We start from the raw sequence: 23,469 nt of genomic DNA on the forward strand, positions 1-23,469 counted from the left end.
TTATTATGTCTGCAACACAAGTGCGTGTTGGTCTCCAGTTATCGTAATTTCTGAAGACTGTCGAGCACTTCAGTGAATGGCACAAACAGAATTGAACTGTTTTACTTAGGAGCAGTGGTGTCGTAATATTTAAAATGATCCAGAAGCCATGCTGATAGTTGTCAGATGGCAGGCAGCTGGTAGCAGTAATTGTGCTTCCAGGTGAGTATTTGTAGGGCCCCCTTTCATTAACTATTATGAACCCAGTCTCAGGCTGACTGTGTGACGCTTGTTTTTTAAAGTTTTGGGCAACTCTTTGAGATGTCAATATGAGAAAATTAAAAAAACGTGGTTTTTGAAAATTTGCTTTGAGTTATTCTAATGCTGCGGCCTTGTATTACTAGAATAGTTTTACTTGTTGTGTCAGTGGTCTGAAAGTGAGAGTGTTGGCTGGGAGGACCTTCTTATTAACTCTGCTTCTGCCAGCAAATCCTTTTGTGGATGTAGGCAAGTCTCCAAATCTCTCCTCCCCTATTTCCATTCTTCAAAAATAGTGATTGTCCATAAGTGCTGTTTTATAGTATTGTGTGCTATGTGTGTCCAAAGCAAGGAGCACAGCAGCAGTGCATGCCTGCAATAATTAATTAAGGTGTCAGAATGCAGAAATCAATTGCTTCTAGGGGTAAATGGACTTAGTGAAGCTGTGTGGCCCCCAGAGGATACAAATGGCTGATTTGAGGAAACAGCAGTTTCAGCCTTGAAATGAAGCCCAGTAAAGCCATGTGGCACTGGCTGTTCTGATGCTCTCAGAAGGAATGAGCCGGGGTAGGTACTCCATTCTGTTGTGTACATAGTGCTTAAAACATCACAGTTTGGCTGCCTGGCACATCCTTTTGTCTTTACTCCTGAAACAAAGGTAGAGCTTCACAAGAGGAGCAAAAGCAACATTGCAAAGAGCTATGTGCAAACTGCCAGGCAGCCTATGGCACACTGTGGGACTTGGGCAGAAGGTCACTATGGCAGCTTGGACACGAGCACATGCCATTTGGAAAGCTCCCGTGTCCTGATAATTCTTTGTGTCCCAAAGGCACAGCGTCCATCTGTGCAGTGTCCTGTCTCTGGCATTGGCGCAGGAAGCAAGAGACAAGCTCCTCTAGGCTTCTCTGCAAGATGGACTTACAGTCTGACCCCATATGGCAGCTTCTGTGTCCATATGGAGGGCTGAGCCCTGAGCGCCACAGCAAGGTTTGGGCTCTTTCCTGTCTGAGTCACGATAGCTTACTTTGCTTTCCTGGCATGAACATGGTCTCTGGGACCAGAAGCTGCTGTAGACGTCTGGGCTGTTTGCTCTTTGAGGCTGTTCCTGCAGCTCACAAGTGTCAGATGATGTACTGGCGGCGCATGTCTAAATACAGCCCTTTTTCCAAGGCTCTAACGTACGTGGAGCTCCAGGAACAAAATCTTAAGGTATTGAGAAGGGATGAATGGAGGAAGGAACATGCTGAGGAGTATAAAAGAAAGGATGAGCTCAGGAAACAGCTGAGAGCTGTGGGCTGGACCTCTGGTGCAGCATCCTGGGTTTTGCTGCCTTTGGAGCCCAGGTGCTAGGCAGATCTGAGAGCAAATTGACAACATAGTGTCTAGCAGAGGCTGAGGCCAAATGGCTGAGTCTTCTTCTGCAAGTGTCAGGAATGGCTGACCTCCGAGCGTGTACCTATATTGTTGTTTATGCATTCCATGTAAATAAATACCTGAAACCCAGGTATGTGATTCTATGATTCTGTGATTCTGTGATCAGTGCAGTGATCAGATGCAGTTTATAAACTGGGTAAATCCAGAATCTAGATGAGGTGTGTCCAACTCACAGCCTATGGGCTACATGTGGGCCTGGAGAGCTAGTAATGCAGCCCCACAAGATCATCAGCTTTTAACATTATTATGTATTTGATTAGTGTGTCTGCTAGTTCTAGGAGTTCCTTACGAGTATGGATGCTGATTTTAGGGACTTAATTGACTTTTCTGAAGTAAGTTGGCTAAGTTGGGGTAAAATGCCAAAAAGATTTTATGATTTGCTACATGAAATCAAGTCATTTATGGAATCAAAAGGAAAATTTACACCAGAACTTGAAGATGAAAGCTAGCTCACAGATTTAGCATTTTTGGTGGATTTGACTGCCTGTTTAAACGACTTAAACATGTGTTTTCAAAGTGAAAATAAATTTATCTGTGCCAACTTTCAAACCATTACGGTGTTCAAAATGAAACTCAAATCATGACAAGCTCACTGTATGGCAAATAATTTTATGCATTTTTATACACTGGCCAAACACTTGGTGCTGCAAAAAATAGGCAGCTGTGCTTTCCAATCTGGTAAAGGAATTTCAGGATAGGTTTCAGTATTTCAAAATATACAAAAACATTATTGTTTTTGTATATTTGCAACTCCATTTCATAGAATCATCATAGAATCATAGAATGGCCTGGGTTGAAAAGGACCACAGTGATCATCGAGTTTCAACCCCCATGCTGTGTGCAGGGTCACCAATCACTAGGCTGCTCAGAGCCACATCCAGCCTGGCCTTGAATGCCTCCAGGGATGCATTCAATGCATTTTCAGTCAACAAAAATACATTACCTGTGAATTTTCAAATGGTACACACAGAATCGGTGGTTGGACTAGATGATCTTGCAAGTCGTTTCCAACCTTGCGATTCTATGATTCTATGAATTACAATCAGACATTCAACTTAGAGAAAAAAATGATGATGTCTCTTCACCAGACTTTTATAAGCCCTCTCTTACCAGAGGAAGATATCCCTCACTTCACAATCACTCATTATTCACAACACCACTTTTGGCTGTATATACATTTGTGAGAAACTGTTTTCAAGGATGAAGAATAGGAAGAGTAAAATTAGGTCAAAAATCTCTGATGAACACCTTCAGAACTCACTAAGAATTGTGACTACTACTATCAATCCAGATACTAATGCATTGGTTTCACAGAAACGGAGTCAAAATGCCTCTAGCATTATGTTTTTGTTGCCTTCTTTTTTTTATGTTTTAATAAAAATATCTAAAAATACATGTTTTTTAAATGATATACATCGACTATATTATATATTGTATATGTGGCCCAAAACAATTCCTCTTCACTCAGTGTGACCCAGGCAAGCTAGAAGGTTGACACCCATGATCTAGATCCTTCATGGAAAAGGTCGACTGTGGGAAGTCATTTCTGTGGAACAAGGAGCTGAATGAAGGTGGAGAAAATGCAGGCAAAACCTCTACAGCAGCTGTGTGGGATCCTGCAGCAGTAATGCAGGGAGTGCTCAGGGGAGCTTTTCCACAATTCAGCACTGAAGCAGGCAGTGCATGTTGGGACCTGGACCAGCTCCATCCAGCTGCTGCATTTCACACCGCTATTGAGAGGCAGCTTCAGCACCAGCAACTGCGCAGATGTTGTGCTGCTGCTGCAGGCTGCAGGCACGCTGTGCTCGCCAGCAGCCTGGGATTTGCTCTTGGTGTCAAAACAGGTTGTCATTAAGACTTTTGTTCATTATGTTAGAAATGATTTTTGGCCGAGTGCCTGTTCCCAAACCTCGCGTATCCGGGCAAAGGAGAGGAAGCGAAATGCAGGAAGCGTCTGGGACACCGTGTCCATGGTGGCTGAGACAGAGGAAATGCACAGGTCTTGCTTTTCTACTGCCCGTGGCTCTGAAAGACACAGGCAGTGTCTTTCCAAGACTGAGGCATTGGCACAGATCTAAGTGAGGGAGCTAAGTCTGTGCTAGGGACCAGCAGCACTTTATGGCATACAGGGTTGACGTGCTCCTCTTCTGAGCCTACAGCAGGGACAGGAGAGGGACAGGATGTTTGGATACGAGTGTCCAAGGCTCACTGCAGACGGCTGTGCTCGGATTTCAGTCCCACCAAACACCTCTATCCTTTTCTTTTCCCAGTGTCCAACAAGCATCATTTTATGGACAGCAATTTGCTCTACCAGTGCAGGATGAATTTCCGCCGGCGGCGGCGGCTGATGGAGCTGCTCACCGAGAAGTCTCGCCTGGTGCCAGAAAGCCACGACAGCCCCTTTTGCCTGCGCAAGCAGAACCATGACAACAGAAAACACACCAGTTTTCTGTCAGGTGACTCATTAGCTGCACTGCTCTCTGTAGAGTGACTGCATGGGGTGTTAAACGTCCTCCAGCACCCTTTCTGTGTGAGGGGTTTCACTGTTAACCTAAAAACAGTCATGTATCCCTGTTTGCAGGGATTGTCTCAATTTACCCAATCTTTAGCTCTTGGCGTAGCTTTTGCTCTGGTATCAGTAGCACCTCAGTTGTTGATCAAAAATCAGTGTCTGTGAGCAAACAGAATGCGTTAAAATCACCGCAAGCCCAAAGTAATTTGCCCTGTATATTCAATGCTGATTTTGAGAAAGATAAGGGGAAGGAGGCCAGAGTGTTTGTGTTCGCTGCACAGAAATATCAAGCAGGAACTGAAAGAATAAGTGGGAAATGGAATAACTTTTTCCCTATATTGAAATGCCTCCTAGAAGATCCTGCAGTGGGAGCAGTTTGGCCATTGTATTAGCTGAGGTATTACAATATTCATGCAGTGACCCTTTTATGTGTAACATGTTTACCCCTTAAGAAGGTGAAAGCACGGCTTACTGCTGGTGGTTTAAAGAATCCAAAGAACTGTGTTCAGTAATTGACACTGGTTCCCTTTCCCCCTCTGTTTTTGCAGTGAGCCCCACCAAGGAGATAAAGATCGTGTCGGCGGTGCGGAGGAGCAGCATGAGCAGTTGTGGCAGCAGTGGGTACTTCAGCAGCAGCCCCACGCTCAGCAGCAGCCCCCCGGTGCTCTGCAACCCCAAATCTGGTGAGCACCAACATCAGCTTTTGATGCACAGGAGATGGGTACAGGCATCTGTGTGGGAGAAAGGGATGTGAGGAATGCTCAGCATCTCGTCTAACTTTATCTTTTCAAGGGTAAATTAAAAATTCACTACATCATGAATGTGAGGGGGGACTATCAGCATCACCCAGCCTTGCTGAATGCAAGCCAGACGTCTGCCTCCTGTAATCTCAGCACCAAGCCCTTAATTGTGGCTGGAGCTACAGTTTATCTCCTAGAAGGACATGCAGCCAGACAGCCAGCTTCGCCTCTGCACTGCCAAGCCCTGGGCCAACCCAAATCTCCTCCTTGAGACATTCCTTTGGCGTAAGTCATGGGAGTGTTTAACTGTCCAGTGGCCACAGGAGTTGTTATGAAATAACACAGCTCAGAAGACAACAGCATCTAGAGCTGGAGGAAGCGTTGTTAGTGCCTGTCTGATGCCATTGCAATGCTTTCCTTTGTTTAGGTCTTACACAGGTCTGTTTGGGAAGGTAGAAAATAGTGGTAAGGCTTGCTTTCTTTTTGAAAGGATTTCCTACCCCACAAAGGAAGGTTAAATGCACCCATTCTTCCACAGCTTGGTTAAAATTGTTTCTCACTGTACATCTGTGAAGGGGAAAACAGACTGCAATAGATATTGTTTCAACCCCCCTGTTTCCCTCAGAAGGAGCTCTGAGGTTCAAAGCCCATGCTGCCCTTTGTGCTCCCTGTTATTTTGGATTCAGTATGAATGTCCCCATTCTGCTCTGAGTGGAGGCAAGCACACAACTGATGGGCAGGAGGTCATTTGGGGGCTTACTGTGTGTTTGGATGTGGGGGCATTTCTGTCATTGTGTGAGGCATTTGGAGGTTGGTCTTTCCTACCAGAAGTTGGAAGGCAGGGGTGTTGCATGGGCAGAAGCATGCAGTGAAGGGCTGGTTGCTGCATCGCTGCTCAAGCAGTGTGGGGAGCGTTGTGCACAGGGAAAGGCTTCAGTGAATGCATATCTGTGTTGCCTTCAAAGGAGTGCTGCCATTTAAAGTCTCTGCTAACAGTAAACTGCTGCTGGGCATTCAGTGCCACCTTCCCACATGTTTGTCCCTCCATTCAAAGTGCCACAGCATTATGTCTTGGCAAAATACCTCTCAGGTATGTTACCAGAAAGGCTGTGACAGTGTTGGTAGTCTGAACCCTTTGGCCCCAGTACACCATTAATTACATCCTGGAAACATTTCTGGGACAGATAAAGCAGCATTCATGCGCTCTCCACAAACGTTTGTGATATCTGAAGCATGTCAGCTATTCCATTCACTTATGGCTTAATTATATGTGAAGTGTCAACCCATGCGTAGTGAGAACAAGTTTATTTTAATGCAACTGATTCTACAACACTGGAAGAAAAAGAAGCTGATGTTGCCCTTTCATACATTATTGTTTTCTTTTTTTAAACACAATCTGCCTTAGGGTAATTCCTCTTGTAGCACAAGTACAGATCCACACATCACCTCACATAGGTTAGCGTAAGGCTTGCAGATGTAAATGTTACGGAGGAATTCTTAATCCTCTGCTGGAGTATAAAATGACTTTTTCACCAACAGTTTCCTGCTACCCAGGATCAGAGCTTGTTGCTGAACTGCATGTTAATAAATAGAAGGCGAGGCGTCTTGTCAGATGAGTTCATTGCAGGGAGATCCTTTCATAAAAACAGGTCATGACTTGACCAGTCATATAGGAAAACAATTACCAAACAAGACTTCTGAGGGTATAATGAAGGAAAGCACGCAGCATGTCCTGAGTGGATGGTTTATCTGATGCTGATCTGCTGAGTGAGGACGGTCGTCCAGGCTTTTTAAGATGAATGGGCATGCTTTGTAAATTGTAACTGGCTAAATGACCACTTGCCAAAATCCACAGGGAACAAAAAAATGACATATTGGTTTGTACACAGTAACTCTTCCTACTTCCATGAGCATCATTAGGAAACTCACGAATATCTCAGAATACAATCTGGGAGAAATTTTAACTTTGACCTGTGGCTTAAAAGGCAGGCATCATCAAAATAATTAATTACTATAGGAAATCAATCCTAATTTAGAAGGTGAGATAGACAAATGCAGTGAACTATTTATGTATTTCCATTGCCTTTCATCTTGTAAAGCATGTACAGACAGATAAGAATGATATGCAGAATTGTATTGAGTTGGTTTGACATAACTTTACAGGTAGTTTATTTAGGGGAAAATTACACTATTGCACAGTGAAGTAGTGCAGAATCACTTTCAGAAGGTACTGGTAAATCACAGCCAGCTATAGACTGAATGGGCTCTGTCTGGATAGGAGGGCACTGGATGTCTGTGCTTACAATTGCAGAAATCTCTTTGTTGGGTTAATTCCTGAACCAACCAGCAGCAGTGCTGCACAACAAAGCCAACATTCCCTGTCTTCTGCCAGGGAAAATCCCCTCTCATTCCTAAACAAAACAAACCAGAAAAAAGGTTGGTGGAAAAAGTAGAGATTTGGAAGTGACAAGGACTTCTTGTTTTGGGAAGAGAAAGGCAGATTGCCAAGCTTTCTTGCATGCAGTATGACCTGTCTGAATTTTCTTGTTACTGAATTCTGGGATTCCAAACTGACTCAGATGAAATGTGCAAGAGAGCCTATCAGAAAAGCTTCTTCATGCCGTGGAGGTTGGCCACTTGTTTCAACAGTGGGCACAGGAGCAGCCACTTGTAATGCTTGTGGTCGTGTTCAGTGGATGCTGATTGCAGACAACAAAGTTTGTTGCCTGAACCCCCTGTTTTCCAAAGATCTCATCATTAGTGCTCAAAGTTATTCTGCAGACTTTTCCTTGGCTCTTCTGCTTATTTCAAGTAAGACTTCAAGAACTGAAGTGTGTATTGGATGTGGGACAGAAGGGCATTATGCTCCAACAGCTCCAGATGAATGTTTATATTGAATATTTATTTATGTATCCCTACAGTATTAAAGAGACCGGTGACTGCTGATGAGCTTTTGATGCCTGGAGCTCCATACGTCAGGAAAACTTTTACAGTATGTCTCTGGTCTTTTTTCTGTGCATTGTATGCCTAAGGTAATCCAAACAGACATTTTCTGAAGGGATAATTAGTGGTTATTTGCACTTGCTAAGGTTTGTACTTTTAAGTCCTGAAATGTGTTATCAGTACTGCCACACATCTCAGGACTGATTCTGTACTTGTTTATCCTGTCTTTATGTCATTGTAGTACTGCTGACTTAAATGGGTTGTGAAATTGCATAAAGACACTAATATTTGTATTACGCAAACTCATCTAAACTTTGTGATCCTGGTACTACATCCACTGTAGGTTAACTACCCAAGATTAACTACGCAAACTGAAGTTTTTTTTTCAGACTGTGATGGGAAAGGAATTTTGATTCAGTATTAGAGAAAGTCTTTGCAAAAAGACAATTTTGTACCTGGTCAGTCATTGGAAAGCACTGCATTTTGCGGCCTCCTGGTTCAACAAAGGAAAAGTTTGTTGAAAGCAAAAGGCATAGTGCCTTTCCCATATCTTAATAAGAGACTGTACACAGTTTTTGGTAAAATATTATCATACAGTGTCCAATAAAAAGGAGTTGTCTTGAATTTAGATGTATCAGAGTGCTAGCAGTGCTCACCTCCTTCTTTTCTCTTTCAAGATCGTTGGCGATGCAGTTGGCTGGGGCTTTGTGGTGCGGGGCAGCAAGCCGTGCCACATCCAGGCTGTGGACCCCAGCGGGCCGGCAGCTGCAGCCGGCATGAAGGTGCGTGCTCAAAGAGGGATGCTTTACTGTGGTGTTTGGGCTTCTTGGTGAAGGTCTTGGGCTGCTTGTATTTGGACAGTAGGAGGTATTCTTGTTTCCTGGGCTGAGCGCCTTTCAGATTTAAGTGTTGATAATCATTTAATTCAGTTGCCTTTTGCCCTCTTCATACTTCATTTTTTCTGTCCTTGAGGTTCTTCATAGAATCACAGAATGGTTTGGTTTGGATGGGTCTCTAAGATCAGCTAGTTCCAACCCCACTGCAGTGGGCAGGGATAACTTCCAGTAGAACAGGATTTTCCAAATGTCCCATCCAACCTGGCACTAAAAAACTCCAGAAGTGGAAAATCTTCAAGTCACTTCTCCCTGTGAAACTCAACTCTTCTTTCCAAGTAGCTTTCTTGATCTTCTTTTCTTTTTTTCGTTTCTTCTTTGCTTTTTTATTTTTACCTCTTTCCACCTCTGGACAGATTCTAGTCTCCCTGCCTTTTACTTATTTTCCTGTATACAAAGATGGAGCCAGAAATACAAGAAAGAAGGGGACAGACCTTTTACTGGGGTCTGTGGTGAGAAGACAAAGGGAATTGGTTTCAGTCTAAAAGAGATGAGATTTAGGTTGGATATAAGGGAAATGTCTTTTACAATGAGGGTGGTGAAGCACTGGAACAGGTTGCCCAGAGATGAAATGGAAGCCCTGTCCCTGGAGGCATTCAAGGTCAGGCTGGACCAGGCTCTGAGCAACCTGATCTAGCTGTGGATGTCCCTGTTCATTGCAGGAGAGTTGGACTAGCTGACTTGTAAGTATCCCTTTCAAATCTATGGATTCTCTGATTCTATGAAAATAATTGCAACACCTACTCCAGTGTCCAGGCTGCAGTGAGCAGCTTGCATGATGTTTTTGATGTTTTCTTGTATCATAAAACTAAAAACTAAGGTTTCACATGTACTCCATGAGTAGCTCAGTCTCCCCTTAATTTTATCCTGCCTTCTAATCCATCTCACTCACTCATGTATTCCCACCCATTTGGCATATGCTTCCTGATCTGCCCATTGCACAATGCAGGACGCACCATAGCATCTCTGCAAGCAATGTACAATAGGGGTTTCTCCCCTTTGGGTGCTGATTTTTTATGAAACTTGCAAGAATGTTCTGTCTTTGAAGCTTTCACTTCTCTTGAATAAGGGCAGCGAAAACCTTTGGAGGCTGCAGAGCCTGTTGGTACAGGCAGCACCTGACACATTGTGCTGGCAAACAGCTTGATTTGTAAGGGAACTGGATTTTTCAATATGTTTTGTAAAATACATAAATTAAACATGCATTTACAATTTTCATATGAAGGATACTGTTTTTGAAAAGTAATCTTGTCTAAAATATACAGGGCTTAATTTAAAAATGGTAAAAGTATTCATGTGTGTTCTCGTTTCTTAAATTGGGAATATTAGTAATTTACATCATCTTCTAGGCTCAGAATTTAGAAGCCAGCACTAGATTAGGTCTGTTGTGAAACTTGACTCATGAAAGTAACACTGTGGTGCCTTAGGTATAGAGATTTTGCTTCTGAACTTTTAAGTTTAGAGCTACATTGAGCACTGAATATATTTACTGCACTTCAGAAGTGTTCAAGAAACATTTAGATGTTGTACTAAGGGATGTGGTTTAGCAGGAAAATATTAGTGATAGGTGAATGATTGGACTGGATAATCTTGGAAATCTTCTCTAAACTTGATGATTCTATGATTTTGTGTAGTGAGCTTTGGGTTTGTTTTTGCTTTTGATTTTGTGCTGACAGCCCTGTAACTATGTAGTAGTTGGACATTTGAGTTAAGCCAGATTTTGTTTATATATTGCACCTCTGGTATTGGTTTTATCTGACAAACCATAGAATCACAGAATCACTCAGTTTGGAAAAGACCTTAAAGATCATCGAGTCCAACCACAACCTAACCATGCTAACCTAACTAACAGCCCTCCACTAAATCATGTCCCTGAGCACCACATCCAAATGGTTTTTAAACACATCCAGGGATGGTGACTCAAGGAGAGCCTATTCCAGTGCTTGACAACCTAAACTTACCCTGGCACAACTTGAGGCCATTTCCCCTCATCCTGTCACCTGTCACCAGTGAGAAGAGACCAACCCCGCTCTCACTGTAAGCACCTTTCAGATATTGGAAGAGAGCAATAAGGTCTCCCCTCAGCCTCCTTTTCCCCAGACTGAACAGCCTCAGTTCCTTCAGTCTCTCCTCATAGGGCGTATTCTCCAAGTCCTTCACAAGCATTGTTGCTCTTCTTTGAACCTGCTCCAGCCCACTCTTTGTGCAGTCCCTGATGGGATTTTAGCTGTTTACCTGATCCACTCACAACATAAGAATGTAGAAGACTGCCTGTCCTGGTGGGAGTAAATGGTATTTTAGACAGTAAAACTGGAGTATATCACCCCGATTTTGCATGAAGGGTAGATTTGACTATTTGCAAAGGTGCTATCTTTGTATAAAACACTTTGTGAGAACAGAATTGTGAGTGGAACATTCTGGCTATGTATTAGAAGGCACCAAAGTTGATGTTGCATTTTTTAAATAGCCCCAGACAAGGATATGCCAGTTTCCTTTGAAAATAAGGTGTTTTTTTTTTTTTAAGTGTTTAAGTGTTGCAGTAGATATGTAAATTATATTTCAGTATCTGCTTTTTTTAAATATATGTCTCTTAATCCATCTGTTTATAGCACTCTTCAATATGGCAGATTTAAAGGAGTCATATGACCATGACAGTTCCTTGAACATAAAACTTCCTTTGGGTGGGAGCTGCAGCTGGGGCACTGTGAAGACAGGCTGTTGGGCATAGTAACTCCTGGTGGCCCGGAGTAGGAGGCTTTTGTCTGCCAGTCCTGCATGGCACCAAAGAAGCTCTAACACGGAAAGTTGGCTATGATGAAAGGGCAAGAATTTGAAGAAGAGCCAAGTCTTGGCGTTGCAGTTTGTAGAAAAGTTTTTGGCAGTAGCAGCAGGGTTTTTCCTCCTAAGGAGATGAATCCAGTGTAATCATTTCTGGAAGCATCTTTGTTTGTAAAGCTTGTGATTTTTTACTTATCTCTCTTGGATAGCATTATATGCCTGTCTTTGCATTATGCTGGACAAATTGTTCCAAGAGGACTGCTGCCTGCCATCTCATTGTAGCATCTCACTTTGTGCAGTTTAAAATTCACTGTAGGTTATATAAAGCAGTAACTGTTCCAGGATTAATCTACCTGAAGGACTCTGTGGTGTCCTGCTTTCAGTCTGGGCTTGGCTGGGATCCCGGCCTGTTCCAGAGCTCTGTGAATGGAAAGTATCAGCAGAAATTTCAATGAGATTGGGTTGAAACACTTGGCCACATGCAATGATCTTGTGTTCCCCATTGGGCAGGGTGGCTGGGATGCCTGGGTCTCCATAACCACTGAATCATCAAATCACAGAATATTCCAAGTTGGAAGGGACCCATAAGGGTCATCAAGTCCAATTCCTGGCTCCATACAGGACCACCCGAAAATAGAATCACAGAATATCCTGAGTTGGAAGGGAGCCATTATGCATACATGTGCTGGTGTGGAAGCAGTCAGCACCACGTTACAGCAACAGCCTCTTCAGGGTCACTGTTAGGGCAGTTTAACTCAGAAAAGTACAAGCACAGCCTACTGAAGAGGTGTGAGCAGATAATAGCTTCTTGATGTTAAGCCTTTACAGGCTTCTTCTGGGCCCATAAAGTGGGACTACCATTTACAGCTTGTGGTTACAAGTTTGAAGCAGTGCAAATAATTTAATAAATATGTTGTCAATTATCTTTATAAAAGTATTTTTAGACCTGATCTGTTGAAGTGCAGTTGCCTGTGGCAGCGTTGGAGGAGCGTAACGGCTGTAAGCGCATTAGTGAGCAGAAGCTGGAGGCGATGCGGGGCTATGAAAAGAATCAGTGTTGCAATGCACACGTCCAAGTTATTTGTAGCTCTGTTTTACTGTCTGCTGTCGTCAGCAGACTGAGAAGGGAAGACAGGAACAGCAGGGGTTCCGAGGTTGCTTTAATGTTCCTGATTGGCTGGCTGCAAAATTCAGGTCTCTGCTAAATATTGCCAGTTGTTGTGAGGAGAACTCTTGTCCCCCTTTTCTCACTTTTATTCTTTAAGCTAATCTATGGTTTTAAGGTTCAAGTATTTTTGAAAAGCTATTTTTGAAAAGGTTTGACTTCAAACCGATGGCTGAAGTTGTACGTTACACGTTGTTATTTGGTGTGCCATCACTGCTGCAGAGTGTGAGCTGTGCAGCAGCCCAAGTGTGGTGGGAGGCCTAGGAAAAAGACAGGTTTACTGTTAACTTTGCTGATGGTCTGTTTGTCCTTTTGGCTGGAGAAATCACTGACCCATTCTAACCTTTGCAGAATGCTGAAGAATATCCAACTGCTTAGATCGATTATAAACAAATAATGTTTATAGGTGTTACATGTAAGGTCTTTGTACATGTGTACATGTACATGTACATGTACCAATGGCCACTCAATCCTTTTTACCCTACTCTAGTTCTTCCTTTCAGTTAATAGAAGGAGGTTTTGGGGTGTATGTATTAGTTGGTCACCAATAGTGCTTCTGCTTGGGGGGTTTCAGAACACGGCCAGGATCGTTTCAGTCTGCTGCTGATCTTTAAAAGCTGGCAGAGTAAGGAGGTCATTCTCATAAATTTCAGTCTGGGCCATGGTCTTTTACATTCTCAAATGATTATTTCAAGGCCGAGTTCTCAAATGAATTCACGGGCAGGCTAAGAGCCAAATCTCAACTGCTATTGAGTAACCACTGTTTCGTGGAATGTAATTGCTGTCAGGGTCTGTTGGGGCCATCATGTCCATTACTCAGATAGGCACTGTCTGATTAGTTTTTAGAATCCAGATACTGCTGTGGTCAAAAAATTCACAGGTTGCTCCGAAAGTAATGCCTTCCGTTTATTTCCATGGAAATGACAACAGATGCAAAAAGAACACTGTTTGGTGGAGTAAATTCTCAGCTACAAAACTCTATTTTTCAATATAGTCACCACCGTTAGTTGTGCATTTTCACCAACGATGCAGTCTGCATGCTGCACTCATAGAGGTCTGCACCAGGGGAGATAACTCACTGTCGCTGCCACCAGTGCTGAAACGCACCCCCACCTGCACCACTGCACCACTGTGCTCACATCCACTGTTTGGTCTCCACGGATGTCCAGCAAACATTGATAAATGTCAGTGGGTGCTCTTTTTTTTCCACATGGAGGGATTCAGTGAAATCCCTTTGCATCATATGCTCTTCCATGTCAGATGCCATTTTTTCAACTTGCCCTTGTGCTGCCATGTGACACAACAAAATGTAATGGAACACTGGGGTGAAGGTTCAGCCTCTATTGCCATTACTGTCAACATCTGCCTCTGATGTCGTGGACCAATACAATGAAATAGGCATTACTTACAGAGCAGCCTTCATATTACAGGCCTGCAACAAAAAGAACTAAAAGTTACACGTTATGAAGTGCCAGCTTAGAGATGAGTGAAAAGCATGTGGCATCAGAGGAACTGCCAATGTCTTGTATTCCTGCAACAACAAGAAATTTGAACTGTGAAATTCTCAGCATGTTGAATGAACTCTGGGCTGTCAGAGAAACGCAAAACCCGCTCCATGGCTCTTGCCAGCCTGACCTCAAACTGAAAAGGTGATGGCTCAGCTATTTGACAAGATAGCCAGTCCAAAAATTCTAAAAATTGTCACTGTTTATTCCCCCTGGAAAAAAAAAGCCCATCTCTGGCTGTGGCCAATCTCCAGTGTTTTTCAGAATAGTGGGAAAAGTGAGAGAGAATGGATATCACAAGTGAGAAAATTCTTCGTAACTCCTGAAAGCAGCCTGGTTGGAGCTTGAAGTTAAAGACTTCTGTAAGGAAGGTACAATGAACTTGCCTCCAATTTAAACCTCTCCATGAAACCTAGGAGAGGAAGAATACTTTGGTGTTTGTTGCCGTGGCTCTAACCCTTTAAGCACCGGGAAGATGCTTCACAGCTTCACAGCTAATTTAAGGTATCCAAAGGGATACCTACTGTCTCATGTGACTGAGCTTTAAACGAGAAGATGAAGTAGATTCGGATAAATATTTATATTGTGCACTAACATATGGTATTGTTGAAGCAGATGCAATTCAGTCTAAGAATTCTTATCTTATCCCAACATGTTACTGGTTGTAGAAAAGCATAAATTACACAAGCTGCCATCTGTTTTCAATTACAGCATGAAAACACTGAGGCAGGTTGGTATTTTCCTTCAGTGGTTTTATCAGCTAGCTGCTGAATTTGATAATTACATTAGAGTGCATTCAGAATGTGTGTATTTAGTAATGTGAACACTCAAAAAAAGTTGCTGACAAACTGCTTTCATAACTTGTCCATAAATAGAGAAGAATCAGAGCTAAATGTGTGTGTGATGAATGCCACTACTGTAGTGCTTGAAAATAGACATGTAAGTAAGTTTCAAACATGTCTCCCTAAGTGATTGTCTTAATTTTTGATCGTATGTAGTTAAAAACTATAACAGAAAGGTCTGTTGTCTTCTGAGGAAATGTAGAAACTTTATTCAAGCACCTGGTAAGAACATAACGGTCAACATTTTCGATGCTTTTCTTTCACCACTCAGTCTTTAGCAAAAATCCACTCTAAAAAAAATAAAAGAAAATTCAGTAAGACAGCTGTGTTAGTAACACGATGATTCAACAGAAGTTGGAAGAGATCAAATATTTGTGAATTTGAAAATATTCATCTCTGCCATCAACATGAAAAATGGATTAGTGGCATGTTGTCCTTGACAACATCATGTGTAGCAGTCACCCTACTTTCCTGATCAATGCATGATTTGGTGCCTGGAATTTCTTATCCTGTGCCTTCCTCAGTTTAGTCTGTGTGCATCATGTGCTACAGCTAAAAGCTGGTGAGCTGAGCTGATGCATCTGTAATTGTCCCAAAGTTTCCTTCTCCAGGGATTGTATTTTGTTAGCCTAAATGAGTAGTTCCCAATTTTTTTACTGACCTCTTTCCAATAGGTTGGGTCTACCCTAAAGCCCTGGTAATCTAACTATACTGGGAGTATTGCCTTGCGGAAGTATGATGGCAGTTCTCCTCCTGAGAAGCACATCTTAAGATTGCATTGTGTGTTCATGGAAACAACACGAACCTCAGGAGATCTAACTGAGCCATCACGGGTTTTGGAATCTACTTGCATGAAGTGAATATCAGTAATTGTAGTTAAATGCTGGGCAGAACATTTCAGTAGCATCAAAATCTTTTTTAAAATAGAGTAGTGGGCGGCAGGCTGCATCTAACATATATCCTTTTGTCTGGGAGTGAATTCAGTCCTCTTGGCTAATTAGGGGCTTCTCTTAATGAAGGAAAATGTGATTTGGGGAGCTGCATTGTGTCACTGCCAGAACTTCATCTGGTTGCCAAAAGGAGACAAGATATGGCAAATCTTTGCTTTCATTGCAGAATACTCCAACAACAAAGTCCTTGTGGACTTGGTCATCCCTAGCATTAGCGTGATGTCTTAAGGTTGACTGAAATCATGAAATGTTTTCTTAACAATCCTGCTTTTCCCTTGTCAGTGGGAATCCCAGTGCAGGACTTGATGAGCTGCTAGGAAGTCTGTCTTCTGCCTCTTTACTGCACCAGCTGCTTGGTGTGGTTTATTCCTTTTCTGTGGTGGAAGAAGTACTCCAGCGTTGCTCTGACCTGATGTAAACTGCAAACTTCCCTGCACAAATGAAGAGAGAATTTTTTGGTGTGATTCTCAGTTCCCTTGATTTTCAGTCTTGGTTTTGAAGAACAGAACCCACGTTAGTCACTTTGGAGACACTGTTAATCTACTACAAGAATTAAGACAATGAGAATTACTATGTAAAAGGAGTTGGTTTAGCTTTTTTTCAGCACAAATTTCACCTTTAACAGTGAACTTCCTTTTTCCCTCCTAACTTACAGGTTTAGTACTGGCTTACCCCAGATATGAATTTTGGCCTACAGACATCATGAAATGGTATTACATTTCCAATAACTGTGTTTTGTTTTTTTTCTTCTAAAGACTCTTTTAACACAGAAAGGGAGTTTCACTAGGTAATAAAAGAAGATTCTTTTCCCTTACAACAACCAAAACCTTATGCAAAACATGGAAAGTTTCATAATATCTCAGAGTTCTCTCTTCTACCTCAACACTGGTGGAGTTAACATTAACAGTGACTGTTCGTAGGCTGGTGAGCTAAACCTCTGCTGGACAACAAGTGACCTACTGTACTTGCATCTGCACATTGGCTTCTTTTCATCAACAGCAAATACAATTCAGAAAAAAAAATTGTGCGTAGTTTCATAATTGGAGGTCAGTGTATTTTCTAAATGTAGGCACACTGATAAAAAGTAGGTTTAAGAATCCTTTTTTGGAGTAAGTGGAGTCTTAAGGCAGGATAAGCCAGATATCTGAACACCATGCATTTATGAAAGTGCTTTCTTGATTGTTTCTGAAGTCTTACAGCTGTAGCCATTCAGACAGAGAGAAAGCAGCCTTGGTTTAGGCTGCATGGTGAAACAGTGCTGTGCTTGTGTTTTGATACAGCTTTCAAATTCCAGCAGGGTCTATAGCCCAATTAATGGTGAGATTTAGTGCCAGCCAGAACAGCTGTGATCTTACCCTTACTGGAGCCTTCTTAGGATCTTGCAGGTCACTCCTAGGTAAGCCAGGGCTCTCTGAAGAGTGGACTTATCTCAAAAACTTACCCCACTTCTGGGTTTCTGCAGAATGGCTGAATTCTGAAAGAAGGGGTTTTGTGAAGTCTATAAAAAGACATAAAATAAGAGCCCAGTACAACAAAACATTGGCTTTTTAAACTCCTTTTTTTTTTTTCATAGTAAAGAGCAGTTTATTGGGTTTGGTGGCAAAACCCATTCCCATTGGAGCCTTGAAGAGGTCCTCAGATGATGCTGCACCGACTGTGCCATTGCAGTGTTTGTGCCTGGCTGCATTGGGGTGTGCAGCCGTCTTCCTCACCCTTCTCACTGTGCTTTTTTGTTCCTCTTCATGATACAAGCTGGCTTCCTTTATTACTGTAAGCAAATGATTAGGGAAACATGTTGCGTTAAAGCCGGGGCTCTGTTTAGCTAGTCGAACACATGGAGAAACAATTGCACTGTTGTCCATGAAAACAGAGAGCAGCTGTTTGCCTCAAATGGCGCCAATCACTCGTGTTCATTGCAGTCCCACTAAAGGAGGGTGCTACAAATACTCAACAGATCTGCCTGCCCTTCCATTCCTTTGTCTGGCTGAGACTGGGTCTATTTTAAATGAATATGGGCCCTAAACTAGCTACACTCAGTCTAACATTTGGTCCAACTACATTTGACTTTGGAAGTAAACTGATAAAGTTTTTAACTCATCAGATATTTTTTTCTTCTAGATCTGTATGCTATACCTCTGGTATAAGATATCAGGGTCATGTAGATATAAAAAGTCAAGTAAAGCATAAAAAGAAAGTATTTGTAAGCTAAGACATCCTATGCTTTTGCCAATGATGCAGTCTTTCACCCAGGCCTGCCTTCAGCTGTTTGAGTTATTTAACATTTTCATGGCTGGTCTGGTAAAAATGCTCATGAAGTTAAGGGTGCAGTCACTGGTTTGCTTTGCTGCTGCAGCTCAGTCCAGCTCTGTTTCACCCATGGGGAGGACATACTTGGACTCAGGCTGGGTTGGCTGTTTGCCACCACTGTCCAATTAGGGCCACTGATTAGACTCTGATGATCTGCACTTAAATTAGTTTTTATATCAATGTTGTTTAATTTCTGATTTTTTATACGAGTTGGGAATACTATAAAAAATCAGGTCCTTTTTTCTGTTTCCAAAAAAGCGTTATGCTTTCTGTAAACATCCCACTAGAGAAATTCATCTGTAGGTAGCCTGTAGTGAAGCTTTGCTCAAGCAAACCATCAATACCAAACAGCAGCCACAGATGAAGGTGCAGAGCCAGAGTTACATGATTATGTTTGCAGTGCTGTAATGTGGTTGGTTTTCTCTACCGTGTGCCATCCCATGCTCTCCTGGTAACCAGTTTCTTTCGCAGTGCTGGGACAGAAGGCCAACTTAACACTGGTGTAAGGACTGGAGAAGAAATGTGTCTCTCTGGAGAGAAAATCCCATGTTTATGCAAGACCTGGCCACTTGCCTACTCCCACACAGCCCACTCTACAGCCAATTACACATTTGCTAGAGATATTTGCAGAGCAGAGCACACAGCTGCAATTTGTTCTGTTTCATGCCATAACCTCAGCCATGTTGAAGAGGACATTGCGCTCTTTTTTAACCTTCCGGTGCCATGCAGTCATATCTGAAATGCTAGCATCCAGTTTTGATTCACTAATTCTAGCAAGAATGTATGAATTCCTAAGAGGAAAAAAAAAAAAAGACAAAAATCTAAATGCAAATGTAGGACCTATGATTTCCATCTCTTTTCCTAATTCCTGTGTCACAGTGGAAAGGTTAATGTGTGCAATACGTCAGTGCCATCTGCGTTTGGTTATTGAGGAGGTGAGTCGTGTGCTTTAGCTCTTCCATGGCAGCAAACTCAGCATCTCCACAGGCTGGGCTATTTGCTGCACACAGCTATTCCTGTGCTTAATGATGCAGGATGAGCACCTGTACCAGCTCCTATGCAGGCTATGTCTGTAGGGCTGTAAGAGAAGCCCATCCCCACGTGTTCCACCATTGCTCTGTGGCCTCAGACTTCCCTGGAGTTAACCCTCCTGCCTTAGCGTGCATCCGCCGCTGGTTTGATTGGTTCTCTAATCCTTAAATAAAGGAAATCACTTTCTCTGGTGATTTTACCACATGTTTTGTGTACCAAACCCTGGCTGTGTATTGGGAGGTGATAATACAATAATTACCTCAGGGGGTTATTCAAGAAATCCACTGACTCATAGCAAGCCTGCATGTTTTCTGCTTGTAAATAACTGGTTTTCAATGGTGAATACAGTTAGTGAAAACAGTGTCACATCTTGTTCCCCATGACAAAATAATAGCTTTAGATAGCCTTCACTTTCCCTCGTTATGCAACTCTTTGTATTTCATATCTAAATCTGATTTAAAACACACATCTTGTTTTCCATCTGCTTGCTCAGGAGCATGAGCAGCAGGAAGAGATGGGAGCTCCCAGCATCCCTGGTGGAGCTGGGGCAATGCAAGGGAGGGAAAATCACATTTCAGGCATAGCTCTGCCTTCAAAGTGTTGGAAACCTGGTTGTCCCCTTCTGCCTTGCTGAAAGCTGAAATGCTAAATTCCAGCTGTTGTATGCTCATAGCAGTGAAGTGCTTCTGCTGAAATCTGTCAGCAAAACAACAAAAGCCAAAGAAGATCTGTTGACTTTTTAAACAAGTGAAGTAAAGAATATATTTTCTTTTTTACTTAGCTTTTTCCTTCTCTGGTTCAGCAGCTTAGCAACATTTGCAGGCAATAGCCTTTGGTGTACAACAGGAATCAGCCAGGAGGGCTTCTATCTTAGAACTGGGCTTCGAGTATTTAAAAGTGACTGAGAAGCATCAAGAGCTTGATCTGATGGGCATCCTGCCTAAGACACCCCTATGCTCCTGACCATTGCAAAACGTTGCTCCTTCAGCCACAGTTTATTTAAATGCCGGAAATGAACATCACGTCCATTGATGACATGAACTGATGTTTAACAGAGACAAGTACTGAGCTGGGCTCGCCTACATTGCACATAGTTAACACATGGCTTTCCCAGTAATGCATGGAGAATTATTCTTCTGGAAGATCACAGCAAGTTGCAGAATACCATCATGAAACAATCATAAGCTTGAACTACACAGACTGGCCAGCTGATCCCAGTCTCTGTAGGATTGGTAGGACAAGAAAAAATAAAGCATTTATTTATAGTTATTGAGGATAGCTCTCTAACAGAAATTTAAGCTGGCTATTTCTTTAAAGGATTTGATTTTAACTTTTTTTAGCAAGAAGAAAAGCACACCCACCTCCGTTGGACTGATTTTTTTCGTTCTGAAATAGTTACATTGTAAATTCTGCTATCAATTTTATTCTGTAAAATTGTCAAAATACACTTTTCTTCAGACAGCTCTGAAATAAGTTATATTTAGAAGCTTTTATTTTAGTTCTTAGGAAAATTGCTTAAGAATTTTCCAGTCTTGAAACTAACTCCTACATTTGCCCGAATTCATCATTTGTATTTGATGCTAGTAAAGTTTTAAAGACAACCCCAAACCCAACACATTTTTCCATGTGTTTTGGGAATGGTTCATCTCAAAGCTATCTGTGTGACACTGATGTCACCTGAGATCATAAGAAGAAATAACAAGCAAGCATGTCCTAAACTATCTGACACAGAAATCAGCGTGCTTACAGATTACAAGCGGAATGTTAAATCTGATAGAATGTACAGTTAATGTGACTGTAACCACAGTCTCATCTGACTGATTTGAGTATGCTAACACTCTGACAGTGGAGTCTGTGTGGCTGCTACTTGCTTTGCCATTAGTGATTTGCAGATGCACTCACTGGATCTGTACAATTAAACTGGGTCTGTTCAGCCTTGAGAAAAGGAGACTGAGAGGGGACCTGATCCAGGTCTATAAATATCTAAGGTGTGGGGGGCAGAATGGCGAGGGCGAACTCTTTTCAGTGGTGAGTGGAGACAGGACAAGGGGAAATGGCCAGAAACTGCAGCATAGGAAGTTCTGCACAAATGTGCGCAAGAACTTCTTTACAGTGAGGTGACGGAGCACTGGAACAGGCTGCCCAGGGAGGTGGTGGAGTCTCCTTCTCTGGAGATGTTCAAGACCTGCCTGGATGCCTACCTGTGCGACCTGCTGTAGGGAACCTGCTTTGGCAGGGGGGTTGGACTCGATGATCTCAGGAGGTCCCTTCCAACCCCTACAATTCTGTGATTCTGTGATTCTGTGAAATCCATTTTTTAGATCTATCCAAAAGAGCTTTACAGTCTTCAACCAAATTTCAAGTTCTTCATGATCTTAGGAACATGGTGTAGTGGGCAGTATTGGTAGGATGTGGACATTTGGACTACATGAACTTAGAGGTCTTTTCCATCCTTTATGATTCTATGATCTTTCCTACTGCCCTCTAGTTGTATCTAAAATAATAAAGGATTGTGGTAAGGATTTTTCTTTAAGTCCAGAAATCAAAGCCTAGCTCCACAAGGACAGATGACCAAATTCTATACCGCAAACAGCCCCTGAATATCTGGGGATCTAGGTGACTGCTATCTTAAGATAACATTCAGTAGCATTTATAAATATTAAGGTCATCATGGGCTGATGGTAAGAATTGCTGACAGCTATACAATGTATTTATTGAATGATGTTTTTATTAACTATTTTGTCTCAGCTTGTGCATGCCCATGGGTCCAGTGTGTCAGCTCCCATTCTCCAAGCTGCACTCTCAGGTCTCTGACATCCCCCTGCAGCATCTCATGGTTCTTCTTACCTCAGCTTGGCACAACCAAGCATGGGCTGACAGCCAAAGCTTACCACAGAGGGAAGCTCTCAGTGGATTGTGCAGCTCTCAGTACAGCAGGATTCTCACTCCATACTACTATGCTTAAAAATTATGGTAACAGTAATTATAATTCCTCTTTTCACTGTCTCTAGTTTGTTGCTGAATGACATGTCATATCTTTGCTTGCTTCTTTAAGCAGAAAGTTTCTAGATCCTTTCTGGTCAAATTTAAGTCCAAAGCTGAAGTTTTTCTTTTCCTGGGAACATCTAGATTTGGTTCAATCTTCTGTATGAGCCAGTGAAAACACACAAAAAGACAGAGGCATAGGTACCTTTCCTCCTGTCCATACTGATGGGGGCTGTTGTATGTCAGGGTGGGAAACAGAAATAGGTAACAATAAATGCTTATTAATGTAAAATTTAATTTACAAAAATTAAGTCTTTTCATTTCAATTTTACTTAATTTAACTACTATTGCTTATCTGTTTTTTGTATTATTACATCCTGACCAACAAAATGGTTGGAATTTACTCCAGGCTTTGTCATTTCTTGAAGTCTGAGGGATAAAAATGGATGCTTATCTCCTGTCAGGCTCCTTGGAGAGCTATGAGGAAATGAGCAATAAAAGGCTCTTTGAGACTCTTTTAACTTCAGTTCATCATCTATTATTGTTACTGATGTGTGGAAACCAACAGAGAAATTGTACATGTTTGTATTTACAAAGCCCTTAGCAGCTGTAGTTATGAGCTGAGCACTTAAAGCTTTTTGAAATGTGTTTTTAAAAATGCAGCATTAAATTATTGAGATTTCTTAAACTGGCTGGCTGCCTTATGAAAATTCCTGGGATAGTATTGGGTTGTCATAGTCAGCTGGACAGGGTATCACTGCTTTTGTATCCCCACCAAGAGAGCAGCACACTGTGCTGGCTTGCTTGGGGCATTTTGTGGTAGCTGATGTGCATGAAGCTGTGCTGGATTCCATTTCCCATCCTGGCTGCTGCACTAGATGGACAGCTGAGATGGGAGAACATAGTGGGCTGAGTTGAGGACACTGCTACCTTCCCTCATCCTTAAAGGGTTCAGGATTATGAAAACTTCTGTCCTTGTCCTGGCTGTAGGACCTAGCAAATGGATCCACATCCATGAGTGAACTGGAATGTGCACAGTCAGCCCTTGAGAGAACAGGTGAAATGATGGCCATGGAGAGAGCTTTCTGTCCCAAGGGTGACTGGCTCTTTATCTCGTGTAATTTTAGGACAGATGTGCTGTCTTCT

General features: G+C 42.3%; 1 protein-coding gene across 2 annotated transcripts in view; it reads left to right on the forward strand.

Moving 5' to 3' along the window:
* Positions 1 to 23,469, forward strand: part of DEPTOR (DEP domain containing MTOR interacting protein) — a 73,796-nt gene that overhangs the window by 46,513 nt on the left and 3,814 nt on the right. For both annotated transcript variants that reach the window (XM_042868818.1, XM_042868817.1), the window contains exons 6-9: positions 3,942 to 4,127; positions 4,732 to 4,866; positions 7,845 to 7,915; positions 8,544 to 8,648. In XM_042868818.1, the coding sequence (XP_042724752.1) occupies positions 3,942 to 4,127; positions 4,732 to 4,866; positions 7,845 to 7,915; positions 8,544 to 8,648 (497 nt within the window). The remainder of the gene's footprint in view (positions 1 to 3,941; positions 4,128 to 4,731; positions 4,867 to 7,844; positions 7,916 to 8,543; positions 8,649 to 23,469) is intronic.

Source organism: Lagopus leucura, unplaced genomic scaffold (genome assembly GCF_019238085.1).
Source record: "Lagopus leucura isolate 7727_CA_CO unplaced genomic scaffold, USGS_WTPT01 Super-Scaffold_100002, whole genome shotgun sequence".
NCBI classification, from domain to species: Eukaryota; Metazoa; Chordata; class Aves; order Galliformes; family Phasianidae; genus Lagopus; species Lagopus leucura.